The 19,430-nt window shown below is 39.1% G+C and overlaps 2 protein-coding genes and 1 long non-coding RNA gene across 3 annotated transcripts; all 3 read left to right on the forward strand.

The window, feature by feature from the left end:
- The first annotated feature begins 7,130 nt into the window (after positions 1-7,130).
- On the forward strand, positions 7,131-11,459 carry LOC125294563 (sterile alpha motif domain-containing protein 3-like). The gene is made up of 8 exons (XM_048243411.1): positions 7,131-7,504; positions 8,526-8,609; positions 9,275-9,389; positions 9,483-9,680; positions 9,874-9,961; positions 10,534-10,692; positions 10,856-11,059; positions 11,346-11,459. Exons 2-8 carry the CDS (start codon positions 8,528-8,530, stop codon positions 11,457-11,459), a joined length of 960 nt encoding a protein of 319 aa, XP_048099368.1. The 5' UTR covers positions 7,131-7,504; positions 8,526-8,527.
- A 2,018-nt stretch (positions 11,460-13,477) lies between these two features.
- On the forward strand, positions 13,478-14,842 carry LOC125294953 (C-X-C motif chemokine 10-like). Its single transcript, XM_048244040.1, has 4 exons — positions 13,478-13,591; positions 13,834-13,957; positions 14,050-14,127; positions 14,510-14,842. The coding sequence occupies exons 1-4, from the start codon at positions 13,528-13,530 to the stop codon at positions 14,577-14,579; spliced, it is 336 nt and encodes a 111-aa protein (XP_048099997.1). The 5' UTR covers positions 13,478-13,527; the 3' UTR covers positions 14,580-14,842.
- Positions 14,843-16,058: 1,216 nt separating this feature from the next.
- Positions 16,059-16,516, forward strand: LOC125295043. Its single transcript, XR_007193623.1, has 2 exons — positions 16,059-16,137; positions 16,273-16,516. It is a non-coding gene; the product is annotated as an uncharacterized LOC125295043 (long non-coding RNA).
- Positions 16,517-19,430: the final 2,914 nt, after the last annotated feature.

Genomic DNA, 19,430 nt, shown 5'->3' on the forward strand with positions numbered 1-19,430 from the left:
GATGTCGTTATCCTGTTAAGCCCGCCTTAAGACTCTCTAACGAAATAGAGCGCTGTGATTGGAGAACATCCACGGTGTTAAGCCAATAGAAATTCCTGTGGTTCGATACTAGACGTACAGGCTGAGCAAATTAATTTGCCGCCGCTAGGGTGCGTCTAGATTTCTAGGCTAATAACCTAGCCTAGACACACTGATCTATCAGTTTTGGTCATCAAATAATATTTTTTCTTTTGTTGATTTTGTGTCTTAGCAAGGTAGTAGCCTATACGTTTGTGATGTAGTAGAGGTTGTGAGGGGATGAATGTGGCATTTTGTTAAATTTATAGGCAACACAGTTAAATGTATAGACCCTTTCAACAATAAAAACAAAAACAATGCTTGAACGTTCTATTTGGGTCCCAATCTACTTCCTCTGCATTAAGATAACATATGGAATGTTAAAAAGGAAGCCTTGTGGGGCCAACTATGATGCTGATAATGGAACTCTCTTGAAAGGGTCCATAGGCAGTCCAGTTGACCAATAACATGGTTGTTTGAATTTGAAATGGAGTGGGCGGATCTGTGCAGCTTTCGAGCAAAACGTGGTGTGAGCAAACATTAACGTAATTTTATACAGTCTATGCTTGTAACTTTATTTGCAAGACAGATGGACTGTAGAGACCAGAAAATGCATACGTTTACGGTCCGTATTGTTACAGGTTTGTCCAAATTAAAGATACCATAAATTCTAGTCATGCCAGAGACGTTTGTCCTACAGAGCCAGAAGGACTCGTCATATGAGATAACAAGGGCTGAAGCCAGTTGGATCTAAAGTGCCAAGTTGTTCGTTATCAGGTGAGTCCCAAAGCATATTGTTAAATGATTCTGATGTAGCTTACTCTTTATGACCTTCGGTAGTCTTTGGAGAAGTTAAATTGATGGCTTAGCAATCTTTCAAGAGTTTGTTTTTATCCTTGCTAGTACAAGCTAGCAATGCCAGATCACGTTAGCTAATTTAGCTAATGTTAACGTCATAAACGTCGACCAGATCCCTATCAAGAAGAAAACTAACGTCACATTAGCCTGCTTTGTGTTTGTGGGATTATTGACACGCGTTGGCTAGCACAAACGTTAGAAAACTATGATGGAAGAAAGTGTGTTCTTTATTAAGCAACGTTTGCCTAAAGTTCACCAATGTTCTTTAATATTATAGTGTAGGCTAAGTTAACTCACAGAAAGGAGGATGGTGCTAGGCTAGTCACACTTCACACTCATTAGGCATGCTAATGACATTGCAGCTGTTTTTTTCTTTAATCGTGGAGACATCTTTTAAAATGAGTCTACAGGAGAAATTACATGCATTTTATGAAGTAGAACGTTTTTTTCCACCATTGATATTAGAGGGGGAATTAAACCTGGTGTTCTACTAAGTTAGTGCTATGAAGCTTAGGCTACATGATTGATATTATGCCTTGGTTTATGCGATAGATTTAGATTTTTTTTAATTATTTGTGTTTGACAGAGCATTCAAGTTCATTTCATAGTAGTGTTTGTAATTTACCTAGTTTTAATCTGTAGCCTAACTATGTTTTTACAGGTGTTCCTGGACAGAGTCAAACTTTCGTTTGAAAGCATAATTAAGTCAGAAGCGCCACCATTAAGCTTGACTGTATTGTCGTTTCTGGGTCAAATGCCATTTTGAATGGGAGTCGTAGGGGCAGAACTATTTTGATACATGATGATTTTGATTCATGCATCAAAATAATAGGCTAGTGCCCCTACGACTCCCATTTAAAATGCCATTTGACCCGAAAACGATAATACGGTTGTATTGGAAACAAAGGAATCTAAGGTAATCAAATGCAGAAAACAGGGTGGTTGCACTCATATCGGTGCCAAGGTGCACAACGCTTTAAGAAAAGACTACCTGGCCAGGTCTACCCATACCAGGATGGCAAACAGATGGTGTCAATACCAATTTGACCCATAAAAAGTAAATGGCAAATAGGTACAGATAATCTGTATTAATCTCATCATTGCCAATGGATTTCTGTGTAAAATATTGTTTATCTTGTAAAATGTTGTCCATCTTCTTTCTGTTCACAGACAACAGAGACAAATTCTCTAATACCAAGGTCAATGCATTTGACTGCTGTCCAGCCCCGGGTTGCCACCGAAAACTTTATGCATCTTGGACTGGAAGATGGTTTGCTAGTAAGGAAGCTAGCTACCACAGCCTTTGCCACCACATCTCAGTGTTGGGAGGGAAGTTCACTCACTGCACAACTCTACCAGCTGTACCTTTCCTCCTCAGCCATGATCCGTAACCACCATGGTTTTCTTTCTGGGCCAGAAGACTTTGCAAACAAATAAGCAATAAATGATCATGCATTACAAATTTAGCCATGTTAGACTGTTAAGTTGTTGGCTTGTAGGCTGGGTGTCCAGTAAACAATTTCAAGCTTAGAGGGCAAATTCTCTCACCTAGGAGGGTAAACAACTTTTGTTTTTCATGAAATCTGCATTTTGAATTGATGGTCTACCAATGAGGCTGTAGAGTATCGCGACACAATAGTGGCAAAAAGCACTTGCACAATGAAACATGCATTTGGGTGTATTATATTATATATTATTTCACACACGTAGATATTAAATGTGTGTGCACAAGTTCTCTCTGCGCGTACGCACTCAGAGGAAACTGCTCCCCAAGCATGGAAGAAAATGCTGCGAGCGAGGAGGAATCTGACCAGCGCTCCAAACAGCAACTCGAAAAATCTATGCATGTGAAATAACATAATACGCCCAACTGCATGTTTTATCGCGTTACCACATCCAACTTGAAAAGATATGCTCAAGAGATCCATAACTTTCAGGAAAATGTTTTACTTTTGTTATGGATGAATATTATGTTTTGTTTTCATTCATGTCAATAAAATGTTTTTCTCATAATCAAAGTGTAATTTGTCATGTAACAGAATAGGTAGGAGAGTACTAATAGTACAATTATAAATCACACTAATATTATACTTAAATTGTATGCCTTTATAGTGCTTAAAGTATCTTAAGACTATACTTTTATTAACAACTGCAAACTTTCAAGGCACTTATTGTAGTCAGGAAGCACATTTGAAGTTAATTGAAAATATTACAGAAGCATGCCAAATGAATAGAAATGAGGATGATAAGAGTGTATTCAAAATACACTACTACACTATTATTAGTTATACTGTATTGCCTTTTAAGTACATTTCCAATACACTTGGGATGTTACAAAATTGTACTGCGACTGTGTTTCGAATGCTCATAAAATCTCTTTTTGTATAATGTACTTAAGAACACTTAAAGTTTGAAAAAAGTTGTTCCATTTTAGCACACTAATTACACTCAAAGTATAGTCAAGTTGGTATTAAGTTTAACTTAATACATAATTCAATACACTTAATTACACTTGGATTTTACGAAAAAAGTACAAACGGTACTTAGTACACTTTCAAAAAGTATACTTTTAATAGGTTTTTTTTTTACCTGGGGTAAAATACATTTTATACAACCCCACCCCCATTTTGCCTGTTCATAATTCTGAGAAATTCTTGAATTGTGTGCATGTGTATGTGTTTATGTTTGTGTGTATGTGTGTGTGCGTGCGTGCATGTGCTTGTGTGTATGCCTGTATACGCCTGTGTGTGTGCATGTGCATGCATGCGTACATATGTCTACTGTGTCATGCGTATGATTACTGTGTGTGTGTGTGTGTCTGTTTATGCACATGTGTGCATATGGAATGGGTTAACATAGCCCCTGGAGCCAAATATACACAAAAAATGGGTCATCCTAGTGTCAGGATCTGGCCTGGACTGATGACTTTGTGCCACCCTGGTGGCCATTTTGTGTATTGTCCTGTGTTTGCTTTTGCCTGTTCCCCATGTGCTCTGTTTACCTGTCTGCTGTCATGTGACTGTCTCCACCCCTTTTCCCTTATATGGTCTGCACTTCCTGTCTCGTCAGTTTCCCTCCATTTCTGCTCACACCTGTTCCCCGTTATTGTCTTGTTGGTCTCGTCCAGTCTTCTGTCTTTCTGTTAATTAGTCTGTGTATTTATGCCACCCTGTTTCTCTGTTCTTTGTCGGATTGTCACGCTTTTCGCCCTGTTGAAGTCCTGTCCGTTAGTAAGTTTGTGATCCAATAAAGTGTGTTTTTCCTAAATTCTGCCTGGAGGAGTCTTGCACTTGGGTCCAATCCGGCATTCCCTGACACCTAGGCATACGGTTCTCAAGATATTCACAGAAAACTCTGTTGGTGTACAGTCACTAAATGTACACATAAATGAATTGTATGGCCCACCATGAATCAGCCAGAGATATTGTGATTTCCATTTCTAGCTGAGTAAACACTGGATAAGCTTAGGCCCTTCCATGATGTCTAACAGGCACAAGACTGCAATTGGCTTCAAAATGTATGTTGTAATTACTTCTACCAAACGATGTTTGGTTTCTTTTCTATTTTTGACAGATCGACCACTTGATCAGTGATCATGTGTCATCAGAAGTGTAGTGGTAAAATAATGGTAAACTATGAATTCTGTGATCATGGTATGGTGGAATGCGCCATGCTGTAACAGATTTTTAAAAGGGCATTCAGAACATGTTTGATTATGGTGGAGGTTATTGTCCAATGTTAAGAAACAATACCAATGGTACTAAATGATCCCTAGAGTGTTTATGAGTGAATGTGGATAAGTGTGGCTTTTTAATGTTAATAGTTGCAACTTGCAATTAGTGAATAAACTCTTTTGAGAGGTGGATAAACTCTAATAAGAGGTGGATTAACTCTATTTCTGAAATTTCAGAGGTGCATGGATAAACTGTGTTAACTTGCATCTAGCCTCCATTACATCTCTATGTGTCATGCAAATATTGGAAGCACTTCCTCCCTCCTATCCTTCCTCTCTATATGGATTAATTGAGATTATGCCATGTCTTACTATTTTAACTATAACACTGTTCTCCTTTTGCCCACCCCCTTATCCGACTAGTTCTGTTGCAAGACTGTGACACTGTCGTCTTTTACACATAACAATCTCTAATAAGTCAACATCTTACTTTGATCCAAACCATCAAAAGGCATTATATTTGTATCAAAAGTGTTAAAACAGACAAATTAACAAATATATTTAGATTATATTTAAATTACAATTACAGCCTCACTTTGTCAATTAGTAGTTCAATTTCTACAGAGCAATATTTGCTAAGAAGCTAAAGAAAGAAGGTTTTAAGCAAAGCAAAGAAAGTGATTGCTGGTAAGGATGTTACTATCTGTAAACATTTAATAATAAAGCTGAGCCTAAATGATCTGACCAACCATTTTTATCTACAAGTTAGGGTTATCATAGGAGCAAGTGCAGCTATCAAAACTATTATTCTGTAGTGTGTTAAAGTATACACTAGATGGCACAAAAGGAGTGAAGTTTAACTTTGTCAGGAGAGAGGATAGTGGAATTCAGAGCATGTGGAATTACAGCAATCAGATAAACAACAAAGACCTGCAATCAAGTCATCCCATCTCATTTGTGATTTTAGATATTTACTCTGTCACTCATGTATCATTGACAAGGGAGAAACAATTTAAGATACTCTGAGTCCTGCCATTAAAACTTTGATTTAACTTTTACATAAAAGTGTTCCTGCCAGGAATGTGGATGTTTATTAGTGGACATATACTGTACAGCCAACTGACCTATGCACTTCAGGCAAAAACAAGAGATGCTTTGCTTGAAAGCTGTTCTGACCACAACAGTCACAGTGTTTTTTCAACATTTCGCTTTAAATGGCATGCCTGCCTTTATTGTGTATACGTGAATCGCTTATTTTAAATAGCCACTGATGGAGGGGAATTCACTCTTGATGTGGTGACTGTTTTGTGATGGTCTATCACACAGGTAGACGTGAATGGTGTCAGTAGTCAGTTCAGACCGGAGGGTTGCCGGTTCGAACCCCGACCAGTAGAAAGCGGCTGAAGTGCCCTTGAGCAAGGCACCTAACCCCTCACTGCTCCCCGAGCGCCGCTGTTGTTGCTGGCAGCTCACTGCGCCTGGATTAGGGTGTGCTTCTGTTCACTGTGTGCTGAGAGTGCTTTTGTCAGACTGGGGGAGCTCTGTTTTAAAATAACATTGTGTTGGCCATCTGACTATCTTGCTTTTAGTGTTGTTTGTTTGTTTGATGACATCACGCTCAGATCAGAGATGGAGCCAGGATGCGATGTGCTTGTGTTGTAAGTTGGGTGGTCTGCTGTGTTAGAGGGACCCTGTGGTTGGACTCATATAGGCACCTTTGTTGATGGTAAAATAATCATGTGCGTTTGATGATTTCCTAAGGTGTAATAAAAAATATTAGGTGCTTAAATGGTTCTTTAAATTTCTGGATGGTTCCACGGAGAGTCAAAATTCTGTGTTGAACCATTACATCAGGCAAAAGGTTCTTCACATTGGAAATGGTTCTTCAGAGACCATACAGGCTAGGACGTTTGCAATTTGGTGGTCAATGAAGGCTGCACAGCACAAATGTTTACACAAATCTATCTTGACTGCTCAAACAACAAATTTCGAGTTATTTGGATCAAATGAAGTAGCCTAACACCGTGTCCTAGCTGCAAGTGACAGCCAGGTTGTCACATTGACTGTTGCCTGTCTACATCGAGTCCATCAAATAGGCCTACGCCATTCCATTCGGAGAGATTCCATAGCCGAGCAAGCCTACTTGTGGTGTCATGATGCACACACTGAACACTAGCCTATGCACAAATTAGGCATTGGGACATTGTGATCAGGTCACCAGATATAGTTGTTAATATTTCTAAAACAGTTTGTGCATCATTTTCCTTTCACAAATATGGAATAAAATACATATTATTTCCATGGTTAGATCGAGCCAGGCATGCAGCAGCCTCGTCAGTGTTGCCAGATATTATCGTATTTGTATGATAATTTTGACCTCAATACCGATCAATAATGAAAACAAAACATCTCATAATGTACGATAATTTCATGTTCATTGTTAATTTATTGTAACCCTACAAACCACTGACCCCACTGGCATTGGCAGGCTACACTTGGGCTAGGCTCGCCTCAACCTCTCGGGCACAACAAGGTTGTTTTGTGACTTGTCGCTTGTTTGAATGACATGTTTGATCGCAGCGGGTTGTGTGTGCATTGAATAACCCTACAGCCTTGGTCATCATTCGTTTGGGAGGGTGGAATGAGAAGGGAAAGGGCTAGCTAGGCTGAATGGTTTGGGAAAGCCTGTGTGCGTGAAATTGTTTGAAAAATAGCTATACTTTGTGTCTTGTGTGCGATAATTTTCAGTCTGTCAACACGAGCCTCAGATCCAAAGATTCCAGAATCTTTGCGAACATTCTAGCGCGCAACCGCCATCTCACGAACGTTGTTAATCCTCAGTTTTTTCAGTTCGCCTGAACTTCTGCTGGAGGTCACATCTCCTTGAAGCTGCCAGAAGATTATATAAACCTTTCGGTAAGTTTTCTAAGAGTGCTTGTTGTACACCAGTTTAGTCTCATTATCAAGCAAATACATTAGCGATTTGTGGGGTTGACGAAACGAAGTCTTTATCCCAATTTTACAAAAGAAAAGTTGAAAATCCTTAGCTAACTTTAACATTAACTAACGTTAACGTTAAAGCAATCGGTCGGGCGCCATTTTATGAGTAACGTTAGCTAGCAGCTTCTATATAGCTGCGTCTTGAAACTTTATCAACGTTTTTCTAAGTTATTGCTGCTTACATGTTCAACGGTCAGTTTGACGTTTTTTGATTGAATGTCAATATCGGAATATTGTCTTTGTCTTTAATTTCGTGTGGGTGGAGTGTTATATGTTACTGAACTTAACTAGCTTAGCAGCTAGCCAAACTTCAAATGGTACGATCGCGTATATGTAACGTTAACGGGTTTGGGCTTCCCCTTTGGATGTTTCCAAAATGCAGTTTCAGACAGAAAAAATACGGTTTGAATTTCTATAAATGTTCCTGTAATGCTCCACCTTGAGACGCATTACCGAAGTCTTTGTCTGATGTATGACGATGGGTAGCTAATAATATTCAATTGTCACTCGATGGCGGGCTTGCTGCTTTCACTGTCACTGGCCGTGTCTGTTAAACTAGTCAAGTCCTGTTTAGTGTGTTGGTTATGATTTTTCTAGACCAAAATGTCACACATCTGAAGTTTAATTGATAATTTCACAGAATATTCGTACTTGAAACCTCAACATAGGCATAGCTATCATGCTGGAATAATTTTTAAGCATGATGGCGTTTTCGTCGAGGCAGGTAGAAGCTAGCGGCACAGCACAAGGCAAGCATTCTGGGGGGGGGGTTTGAAAAATACCCATTTGTATCTCAGTCAAGTCAGCGTATTTGGTGCAAGATGCTTAAAAATGCAAGCAATTTAATAGAAAATGCATTTCACTGTAGTATGCTATTTGTTTTTTGGTGTTCATAAGTAAATTGAATGATTTTTCTAATTAATGTTTATATTTTCAGGTATGGCACATCTATGGTCAGTGTCACAAGTTTGTGAATGGCTTGAAGAAGCTGGACTAGGGCATGCCAAGGACACTTTCATTGGTAGGTCCATATGAACGGACATGATTTTTCAGTGTACATTTTGCCCAATCAAAAAACCAACACACAACAAACTTTTAAAGCACCTGCAGCTTTTTCATGAAAACCTAGAGGCGTTTTCAGTTACATGTGGACTTGATGGCTGCCCACGTACATTTTCAAGAGTGAAATCATTACAAAACCACATCCGCCAAAAGCACAGAAACTGTCAAGGATTTGTGGAAGCAACAGAGACTCCTCCCAGTGGTGGAATTGAACAGACTTCTCAAGTATCTATATCAGAACTTTTAAATGCACTAACTAGAAGAACGTGGAATTGATGTTAGTACTTTGCCCCTGTCTATGTTCAGTGAGGATCGTTTATTTGAACAATGTTTTAGCGCAGTGAATACTCCCTACAAACTAGAAAAATACTGCATTGAAAATCTAAATTTGATTGAATCTGAGTGCACTCTTAATATTCAAGAAGAGGTGAAGAGTTGGACTACCACAGGCTGGACTGCTATGAACTATCTGGCAGACAGTTTATTAGTCTTTTCCATCGGCCGTACAAAGCAATTGCTTAGTGGTGAGGTAATAATACAAATTAATGTTTTTTTTTTTTTAATTGAATAAAAATGTCCATATGTCATGTTGATTAAATTCAGTTTTTCCTCACACACCTCCAGAAAATGAAGTTGATGGCCTTACACTCACAAAAATGACAGAACGTATGAGTGAGAGAATGTTTCCGAAGATGAAGGACCAGGTTCAGTTCATGGCTGCTTTAGATAAATTGAAGTTGTAAGTAATTAAGCAAAGTTCAATATGTTTACTGAAATGTGTTATATGAAGATTATTATAAATGTGCAAACATTTCTGTTTTCTAATTGATAGGGGAGACAGCCATGATGCTGAAGTGAGAGCGGAGACGCCAGTGATGCCAGTTTCGCCAGTTTCCTCTGATGTTATCCTCCCACCTTTTCTCAATAGTGCTTTAAGTTCACAGGATCCACAGTTCAAGTCTCAGGGGAAGAACAAACTGAAAAATGCCCTCATTCAGGCTTTGTTTGACCACCTCAGTCAAAAAACCATGTAAGTGTCACTCATCCTTCATTCTTTTTAATTTAATTACAAAATTATTTATGTAGGTTCAGTTCCTGTGTAGCTTAATTTCCCTACATGATCTTCTGAAGAAGCCAGTATCCAATAAATAGTTTAACTCAATGTATGCGAAACGCTGAATACTTGCAATAGTTTCGTTTGTTTGTTTTGTCAATGTCCTTAGGTATCCCTCTCACACTCAATATGTTCTTACATTGAGATCAACCTTGATTCGCTTCCCTTTTCTCAGGGAGAAATATGGCTCTGGATACGTAAGTAACAAAATTATTTTAGGGTTATAAGGTCAAAATACAGTGGAAACCAGAAGTTTTTTCCCTGACCTTTAATCATTAAATCAGAGTAAAAGTTTTCTGTTTTAGGTCAGCTAATATTAACATATTTTTTGTATTTGTTAAATATCAGAATAAAAAGAGCCTACACACACCCTTTTCAGTACTGTCCACAAATGTTTGATAGTATGAGGGCTTTGTGGGGACAATTCCAATATCTTGTCTTGGAGCAGCCGTGGCCTACTGGTTAGAGCTTCAGTCTTGTAACCGGAGGGTTGCCGGTTCGAACCCCACAAGTAGGAAGCGGCTGAAGTGCCCTTGAGCAAGGCACCTAAACCCTCACTGCTCCCCGAGCACCGCTGTTGTAGCAGGCAGCTCACTGTGTCGGGATTAGTGTGTGCTTCACCTCACTGTGTGCTTAGTGGGTTTGACTAATTCACGGCTTGGGAGAAATGGCGAGACCAAATTTCCCTCACGGGATCAAAAGAGTATATATACTTATACTTAAGCCACTTAAATAATTAGTAAATCTACCACTCTATTTTTTTCCCTAGGATGCCTTGCTCGAATCACTTAGAAACAAATTTAAGAAAGAAAGAAGACCACTAGTGAACTTGGAAGAAGTTTTCAAAATGAAAGAGAAGTACTCGGCACGCCATTCAGGAGTTGAGACTGAGGAGGTTTGCCTGCAGAAGAGGAGCTGCGAACAGGAGGTAAGAAATGGAGCACCAGCATTTGTTGAGGCAGGTTAAACACGTGTATGGAACCCAGCACACTGCATCCCTCTGCTCCGCTGGCATGTAAAATCAGCCTTTATGATGACGACAGGTGACCATTTGGCTTTTTTTGCGGGGGGTGGGGTGTTCTGCACTGTAGGTTTCCTTGGATTCTGCAGAAGACTTGAGATCCATCCTTCAGCACATTGAGGTTTTGCAGCAGGAGCACCATAAGGCGAGGCCAAGTTTTGATATAATTCTACAGCGGCTCGACAGAACCAAGACCTATCGGCAGCACTACATTCAAAACCACACCACTGCTGAAGTCCTTAAAGAATTTCCCTGTCTCATGAGACCAAATATTGTAAGTATATGTGTTGGAGAATATAAATACATTTTATTTATTTATGCATTTATCCATTTTATCCAAAGTGATTTAGATTTGTAAATTGCTTTAGGACCCCGCCTTGGTGTTAAGTGCCTTGCTCAAGGGTAGCAAGTGATGGCATCTTCACAACTTTTCTGGCTATGGCTTGCTAAACACTAGATTACACTACCACTTCTCCCTACAATAAATCTGCTGTTTGTCTAGTGCAAGAACAACCAACTTTGTTTATGCAGCCATCAATTTTCCTCTGTGTTTACCACAGCTCCTTGGAGAGATGAAAAGAATCTACCAGATCGACGCTGATAAAACCATCCTAACAAAAATGGGAGAACTTGCGCCAAAGTTGTTAGAAAAGGCCCCTAAAGGTACAGAGTGATGCATGATAATGCCAAAGGTGCAGTCAGTGATGCATGATAATGTTACTTTAAATTTCTTATGGATCATGAGGAGACATTGGCCCAGTCTGAATTTCTGCCTTTGCAGACTCAGAATTAAACTAGAACGTTTAACGTTTGAACTGTATACCAGATATTGAACATTGAGGTATATCATCTCAGCAAGGCTTTGATGTACGATGTCCAAACTTGGTATAGAAACTTGGTACCTGATTGTGATGACGTACTAGGAAATTGGCATCATTTGGCCTCTATAGGGGGTGCTGCAATACAGGAAAAGAGCTCGTGAGGGCCCAGTGCAATTGACTGAGGCTACGCTTACACGTGGCCGGCTATTTTCATAAATGGACATTTCACCCCTGGCCTTAGCTGTGTCTTTTTCTCTTTTCCATGTCTATCAAGTTCACTATCCCAAACCTCTCCTAAAGACACTGGCCTTTCTTGAGGCCTTTGTCTTTCAGATGAAAAGTGCTGTTCCTCTGACAGTGCAGAAGCTGTTCAATTCCCTTCACTGATGTTGTGATGTTGTGTGTGTGTGTGAGTGAGAGATTGCACCTGTGTGTCTAAATGATCAGTTAATTTAATAACAACACAGGCATTGCTATTTTGATGTGTGTGTATGTGTGTTTCTGTATAAATGATCGGTTAATTGAATAACAACAGACATTGCTATTGTGTGTGTGTGTGATCACACCTTGCTTTTGCTATTGCTATTTTGATTGCTGTTTTAATCAGTTGATTACAACGCTTTATATGTGTATGTGTGCGCGCAATGGTATAGTTGATGTACAACGCTTTATATGTGTATGTGTGCGCGCAATGGTATAGTTGATGATCACTAATGAACTTGTAAACATAAAGATTTTTAATAAACATAAAAATGACCAAAAGTGTGAAGTATTGTCTGTATTCTTCCTCTGAAAGCATAGATGCATCATTTAGTTGTAAAAAAAAATCATAACCAAGCAACCATCATAAAATCAAGAGGTGTGTATAATGAACCTATAGTGGTTCTTTGAAGAACTAGATCAACTGGTTCTTTGAAGATCCTTGTTTGAGGGTTCTTTGAAGATCCTTTTGGGAATAGGAGCTTGGAAGAACCTTTTGAAAAGGTGCTTCATAGAACTAAAACAAGTTCTTTGAAGAACCATTCATTAAATGGTTCTTTAAAGAACTGTTGCCTCGATGGTTCTTTGAAGCACTGAAAAAGGTTCTTCTATGGCATCGCTCTGAAGAACCGGTACTGGCCCCATTATTTTTTAGAGTATACTGTTGAACTGGCAAAATCTAATGTCGTGCCATACACTCTGACTTTTAACTAAATCTCATATATCAGCGTCACACACAATTTGAGGTTTTGTTCATGGATTTGTTTGTAATATAGATCAAATGACAGTGAAAGACATGGGAAAGTCAGTGTCTGCCCACGTTTTCAGCCTGTTTCCGAGAAATGGGAACCTGCCCTATATACTCTATTTGTGTTGTGTCTTGCCAGACGAGAGAAGTTGTTTTAAAATAACATTTGCGTTGGCTATCTGACTCTTGCTTTTATTGCTGTTTGTTTGATGACATCACGCTCAGATAAGAAATAGAACAGTGCCATGTGTTGTGAGTTGGGTGGTCCGCTATGTTAGAGGGACCCTGTGGTTGGTCTATAGGCACCTTTGTTGACATGGTTTGATGGAATGTGACTTTACAGCGCATTCTACTCCTGTATCTGGCAAAGGAAGCGGATGTGCTGGACATTCATAACCAAATAAAAGTTCATTAATGTATGTGCAAATAGTGGTGAGCTGTATCTCTGTTGGGTTGGCCTTATAATGAGCTCATTCTGGATCAGCTCATTCCTTTAGAGTACATTATTATCTGGGAAATACCGCAAAGCAAAAAGCCACTCCTCTGACATGTGCACAGCCCGACCTCCTAATGTTTTCGAAAGTGAAACTGAATTGCCCCCAAGCTTAGTATAAAGCTTCACAGGCAAAAGGTCTGAGCGCATTCTGCTCCAGGCAGTTAAGAGGATAAATAATTGCATACCTCAGCTCCAAGATGAAAATAACTCTTACATTAGTTTCTTGTATACTTTTTGGAGTTAGTGTTACATCGAGCAAAGGTAAGTAAATGTGCCAGTGATTTTACATTGTTTTTTTCAACATTGCAATTCTACAGTACAGCCGGCATAGAAACATTATCATATCAAATCAGCTGCATGATGGTAGGCTCAGTTATACCACTGAATGAGCGAGTTTAAAACAAAATTATGATTAAAGTTCATATTAAAATCACAGTTAATCTGTGTTACTTTCATACCTGCTTTGCATTTGTTTGTTAGTAAATGAGCTTGTTTGTTTTCAGGACACATTGGAGGAAGTCTAGAGAGATGTACATGCCATGGACAAAGACAAAGAGTCAGACGACAACTGATCGGAAAAGTCCAAGTTCTGCCACCAAGTGTGTCCTGTTCAAAGTTGGAAATTTTGTGAGTATGATTTTGGTTTAAGTCTCTCTGGCTTGTTGTTTTGTATGCTGTATTTGAGCACACAATTAATCACAAGTTTTTAAATTTGTTAGGGTTACCTTGAAAAACAACAAGAAGGCCTGCGTGAACCCAGAAGGGAAACAAGGGAAACGTTTCCTCAAACTTCAAAGGTTAGTAGTTACAAACACATGCGTGGGTGTTCGTGTTGGGGGGTGGGGGGGTAATGGGTAACGGTTGTGGAAATGGGAGTGGAGGTGGGGGGTGGGGGTTAATGAGGGAAACATGAACTGTATGAGATATATGGGGGGAAGTGTAACCAATCTATTCTTTTCTTTTTTCTCATTATTTTCCCCTGATACTTTTTGGAAATTTATCTGGACATTTTCAGCAATATGATGCTTTGAGTGTGATAACACTACTAAGAGCACAATAGCACTCTAATCTGTTTTAATCAATTTTACTGAGCAAGTATACCCAGACTCCTACAATTTAAAATGTCCCTGAAATAAGTACTTATTTAATCACCTTTGTTTTGTTTTTTTTTCTCCTCAGTGATGGCAAACAAGGCAAAAGACGAAACCCCGGACCTAAAAAGAGACAAAACCGGAAGAAGCAAAGCTGATAGGCCTACATGGACGGGGCAGGCCTGAAATCATGTTACAAGGGTGCACTCCTGTACATTTGTACAAAGGAGAGGTCTGTCCAACCTGTCAGTAGTGGAGCTCTAAACATAGGCGTGGTAGCACTGTGATTGCTTAAGGCATTTTGTGGTTACTGTTTGCTCATAATTTGTTTTCATAATGTACATAGTTCTCTGTAGTGAAGTTCTACTACCTCTTTTCTGTGATATATATTTTAATTGAAATAAAAACATGTTAATATTAAGACATTTAATATTATGACATTTAATATTAAACTTAAATGTCTTTGTTCTTCTTTTTTATATCACAGTAATATTTCAGTTCCCAGTGGGTTATCAGCACGCACTCACACACACACACACAAACAGGATACAAGATTTCCCAAGTCCCTATAAAGTCAGTGTGTTTCTCCTCCCATCAACTGCTAGGTCCAGTTAGCTACTATTAGGATAAATGCAGAGACCAAATTTCCCTCACAGGATCAAAAAAGTATATATACTTATACTTACTTATAATGATTGTCTTCCAAAAGATCATTTCCTAAGGTGTCGTATGTTATTACTGTTGATCTGGCAAAATGTAATGTCATGCAATGCACTCTGACTCAACAAAATCTCAGCATCACACACAATATGAGGTTTTGTTCATGGATTTTTTTTTATTGTGCCCCAAAATATGTACTCATCTGTGATTTATTGTTAATACAGATCAAATGTATCCGTGGGTGATTTTTGGCAATGGGCACTTAACCTTTGGTGGCCACAGCCACAGACAGTGAAAGCCATGGGAAAGTCAGTGTCTGTCCTCGTTTTCTCATAGACAGTCTGTTTCCGAGAAATGGGAACCTGCCAGAGGGATGTGTTTTGGCTGAAGTGTTGGCTCACAGCCCAGTGTGTGTGGCTTAGTGGTTTATGTGGTGCTTGCACGTGTGTGTGTGTGTGTGTGTGTGTGTGTGTAAGAGAGAGAGAGAGACAGATGAGGCAAGAGTAAAAAAGGGAAAGGCCCAATTGACAGTACAAATAGGCTACATGAGCCTCTCACCATTCATTCACAACTCAACACGGCATTGAGACAATTACGACAATCAGAAACCATGAAGTCTGCGGCTCTTGTCATTATGGCATTTCTACTCTTGGTAGATGTGACAGGTGAGGTATTTATCCTACTTACTTGCACCCTTGTACTGAGCATGTAATTTCAGATCAAACTTGTTATTAGGTCAGGCTGCATTTACAGCGTTTCGGCCGCCATAAGGAAGATGCCAGTGTTTAAATGGACTAGTGGACTTAATTCCTCGACACAACATTGCTAAATTAGAAATACACCCAGTTAGTTCCTCGTGTACCAACTTGGAGATTGTGTAAGCATCACGAAAGAGCATAAATAAGTGACTTTGTTGTTTATTTGACGTATATGCTCACAACTAACTGTTCATATGTCCATTTGTCTCCTCCTTTAGTGTTACTCTGAAGGCCTCTGATGTCTAAATCCAAAAGCAGAGTATACTGAAAAAGTCATCAAGGCTACAATACAGAGGAGGTAAGCTGCTAGACTTGGACTTGACCTTTTATAGCCCTATAGAAAAAGAGTCAAATGCTGTAGACAAGAGTGAATTCGGTCATGTAATATTGTTGCATTCTGCTGACAGGAATGGTGTGTTTGATTCTGTTGCAGGCATGTCCAGTAGATGAGGAGCAGATTCGGTCTTCTCTGCTATTCTGTTTCAGGTTATACTGACTTCCTGGATGTTCTTTTATTTGTTTACTGTAACTATGTAAATGCTGAACTATGTACATACTGAACATGTAAATACGTAAATATTTATGTTTTTTTGCACACTCTACATATGCCTGTATATGCCATTTTTGTACAGTCTTGTTTTGTTTTTTGAAATAAAAAAAGCTGTTTCTGTTTTGAATGTGTTTCGTTATCTTTTTGGACAAACAGTATGTAGGCAAACTGTTCTGACCTTGTGGCTTAATCAGGGATGCTTCAAAGCACTCTAATAGGGCTCTATGAACTCCTAGGGCTCTATGACATAGTGAGCACACATGCTTTTCATAAATACGTGTGACTTAAAAAAAAAATAGCATGCACTCACGATAAAGGTGCAACATAAACATACTGTATATCGGATTGTATTATGACAGACATATCACAAAGAAAGAAAATAAAGTTATATAGCCTAGGTGCATGGCAGCATATCCGAACATAAACAATAGGGCTTAGGCCAGTCTAGGAAAGGAGAGGATGAATGAGAAACAGTACAGAGAAGAATGTGCACATACAAATCATACAGAATGTTGGCAGAGGAGGACAATAAAGGGGGTCACACACAACTACACACGTATCAAAATCGGCCTGAAAAATAGAAAGGGCAGTTGGGCAGTTTCTTGTGGATCTGAAAGCAAAATAAGTGAAAGTGGGAGTATCCTACTCTTTTCATCTGCTCCGTCTCATTTCAAACAGTTTTGTACCTCTTTCATGTCTATGGATTGGCTGGGCAAGCATCCAAATTCCCTTGGGAACAAGCACATGCCTTATGTTGCATTTCTCTGTGAAACCAGTGGTGTGACACCTACACACATGTACACACCTTTGTAATTACACCTTGGGATGAGTGAACCACACTTTCAGGTTTGGTGGCAACATTTGTTAGTAGAAACACACACGTGTCCTTTATGGCATACTGACCTGCTTTTAGTTGCAAACTATTTCTGAGTCATCTGATAATGCCTGTGATCTACCTTGGAAAAAAGAGGTCATGACAAACAGATTCTGTTTTCTTTTGGTCCCTGAAAATCTTGCAGACATCATTTGCCAAAACTCAGCTGCAATATGGACAATAAGTTCACAGACTTGAGGAAGTGTAAAGTGTAGTCACGTGTTGTGGCAGTCCCTTCAGTGGCACTTCGCTTTTCCCTGGAAACAGCTAGAAATAGCTTTGTTGTTTGTTTTGTCTGCACTCTGAATAGGCACGCTCCTACAAGACCAGGCTAGATTAGGATAAAAGGGTTTGCAGAATGAATCAGTGTATTTTGCTATGGGTACAAATGTGTTGATGAATCCATTTCCTAAAAAAGTTGCTTCAAGTACTACAATATCATGTCGCTGAAGTTGATTTGAATAAGACAATATTTTACATGCTCCAAGGGTGGTACATGTATGTGTGTACCGCTCTGGTTACAAATACCAACAATCCAAATTTAAGAACAAAGAAACACCATTTTGTGGGATTTAAATTATGTGCCTCTCTTTCCCATTACACAGCTTACTGTAATGTACATTTACATCTTAAAAATAAAAATGGTCTACTGCTAATACTAAAATGCCTGCAGCTGTTTCCTCCAACCATCGCATTTCCCAGAAAGGCTCTGAAAGTGAAAGTAACTCGTCAAGCTGCAAAATGCAGGATTAAAGAAGAGGGAAACACCGCACTCTACACACTACAGACCAGAAACAGACCACACAACCTGACCAGGGGTCAGCCACCACCATACCCACCATCATACATGGGAATGATTATGCAGATGTGGGCTATATTATGTGCAAATCTCTTATATGGCTGTTGTAAGTATGCTTACATTCTCAGAGACAAAATTGTTTAAGTTATAGCCCACTCAGTAAAGAATTTATTCTTTGTTTGAAACTGGGAACTAAACTGTTTTTTGTTTTTTTTATTTCATCTCTGTATACGTTGGAGACTGCTGAATTGATCAAGGAGGAGAGGTGAAATTGTTTATATAATCTATGTGTTTTACTGTGCGAAATATGGTATGTTTGCAGGAATATGGTTATTTTGTATGCCTCAGACATACATGTTGTAAGTATATGTATTTGCAGAAATGGAAATATAATTGCAACATGTCTGCTATGCTCTCAATAATACAGATCTCAGCAGGTCAAAGAGGGTGAGTTCTGAATGCTACAATTAGTGGGATGTATTGTAGGCTGACTATGACGATATAAGTTTCTGTCAAGGGCCTGTCATTGATTGTTGGTCCTCCAAATGCCTTCCAAGTCTTGAACACCACTGCCCATTGTCCACTCCAGTATTGTGTATCATGGTATCATGTTGTAATGAACCAGAGGTCAGGGACCCCCTTCCCCCCACACCCCCACCCACCCACTCTGACCTTAAACTCTAAGTAGAAGCATCACATAATTATGTGGGTTGCTCACACAACAACAACACTGTCAATCCACAAAGCCAATCTCATATGCTTCTCTTTTCTGATAAATAACGGATTTGTTTGAAAGGAGTCGATGGCACCAGCAGTCCAAATTACTGCAGTGAGGGTCAATTGCAGTGTAGTCCAATACAAAGAGCTGGTTGAAAAGTAACTGTAACGCTAGTTATTGTTAACAGGCATGCATTATCAAATAAAGGTGTATAACAACAGCTATTGAAACAAGTCTCTGAGAATGCAGCACTGATATCAGATTGGTTAGATTCCCGGGCATGTATGTTTTATGTGAAACACCTCAAAAGCAAACACGGTTGCTTATAAGTTAGTCAGTGTGCCTGTTTTCATAGGCTATTTCACATGTGGCCAGATTCTCAAGGATGTGGTCAGAAGTTGAATCTTGGTATAGGGGAATTTCTTCTTCAGTTTTTATTTTCACATCTCCTCACTGATAATAAACACTGTCAGTGATCTAAAATCCCACCAGTTCCTGTAAACGGATAGATTTTTAGGTTGGAATGAATTGAGAAAGGTATTGCAATGCAACTTAGATTGCAAGACAGATACATTTATAAGCAGATACATACAGATAGATGATCCCATATTATCAGAAAATGAAATTTTCCTCAAGACATTATCACACAT

Source organism: Alosa alosa, chromosome 5 (assembly GCF_017589495.1).
Source record: "Alosa alosa isolate M-15738 ecotype Scorff River chromosome 5, AALO_Geno_1.1, whole genome shotgun sequence".
NCBI classification, from domain to species: domain Eukaryota; kingdom Metazoa; phylum Chordata; class Actinopteri; order Clupeiformes; family Clupeidae; genus Alosa; species Alosa alosa.

Coding starts and splice junctions, on each gene's coding strand:
- LOC125294563 (XM_048243411.1), top strand. CDS start 8,528: ATGGCACATCTATGGTCAGTGTCACAAGTTTGTGAATGGCTTGAAGAA. Junction 9,681..9,873: donor CACCTCAGTCAAAAAACCAT/GTAAGTGTCACT, acceptor CAATGTCCTTAG/GTATCCCTCTCACACTCAAT. Junction 9,962..10,533: donor AGAAATATGGCTCTGGATAC/GTAAGTAACAAA, acceptor TTTTTTCCCTAG/GATGCCTTGCTCGAATCACT.
- LOC125294953 (XM_048244040.1), top strand. CDS start 13,528: ATGAAAATAACTCTTACATTAGTTTCTTGTATACTTTTTGGAGTTAGT. Junction 13,592..13,833: donor TAGTGTTACATCGAGCAAAG/GTAAGTAAATGT, acceptor GTTTGTTTTCAG/GACACATTGGAGGAAGTCTA. Junction 13,958..14,049: donor TGTTCAAAGTTGGAAATTTT/GTGAGTATGATT, acceptor TAAATTTGTTAG/GGTTACCTTGAAAAACAACA.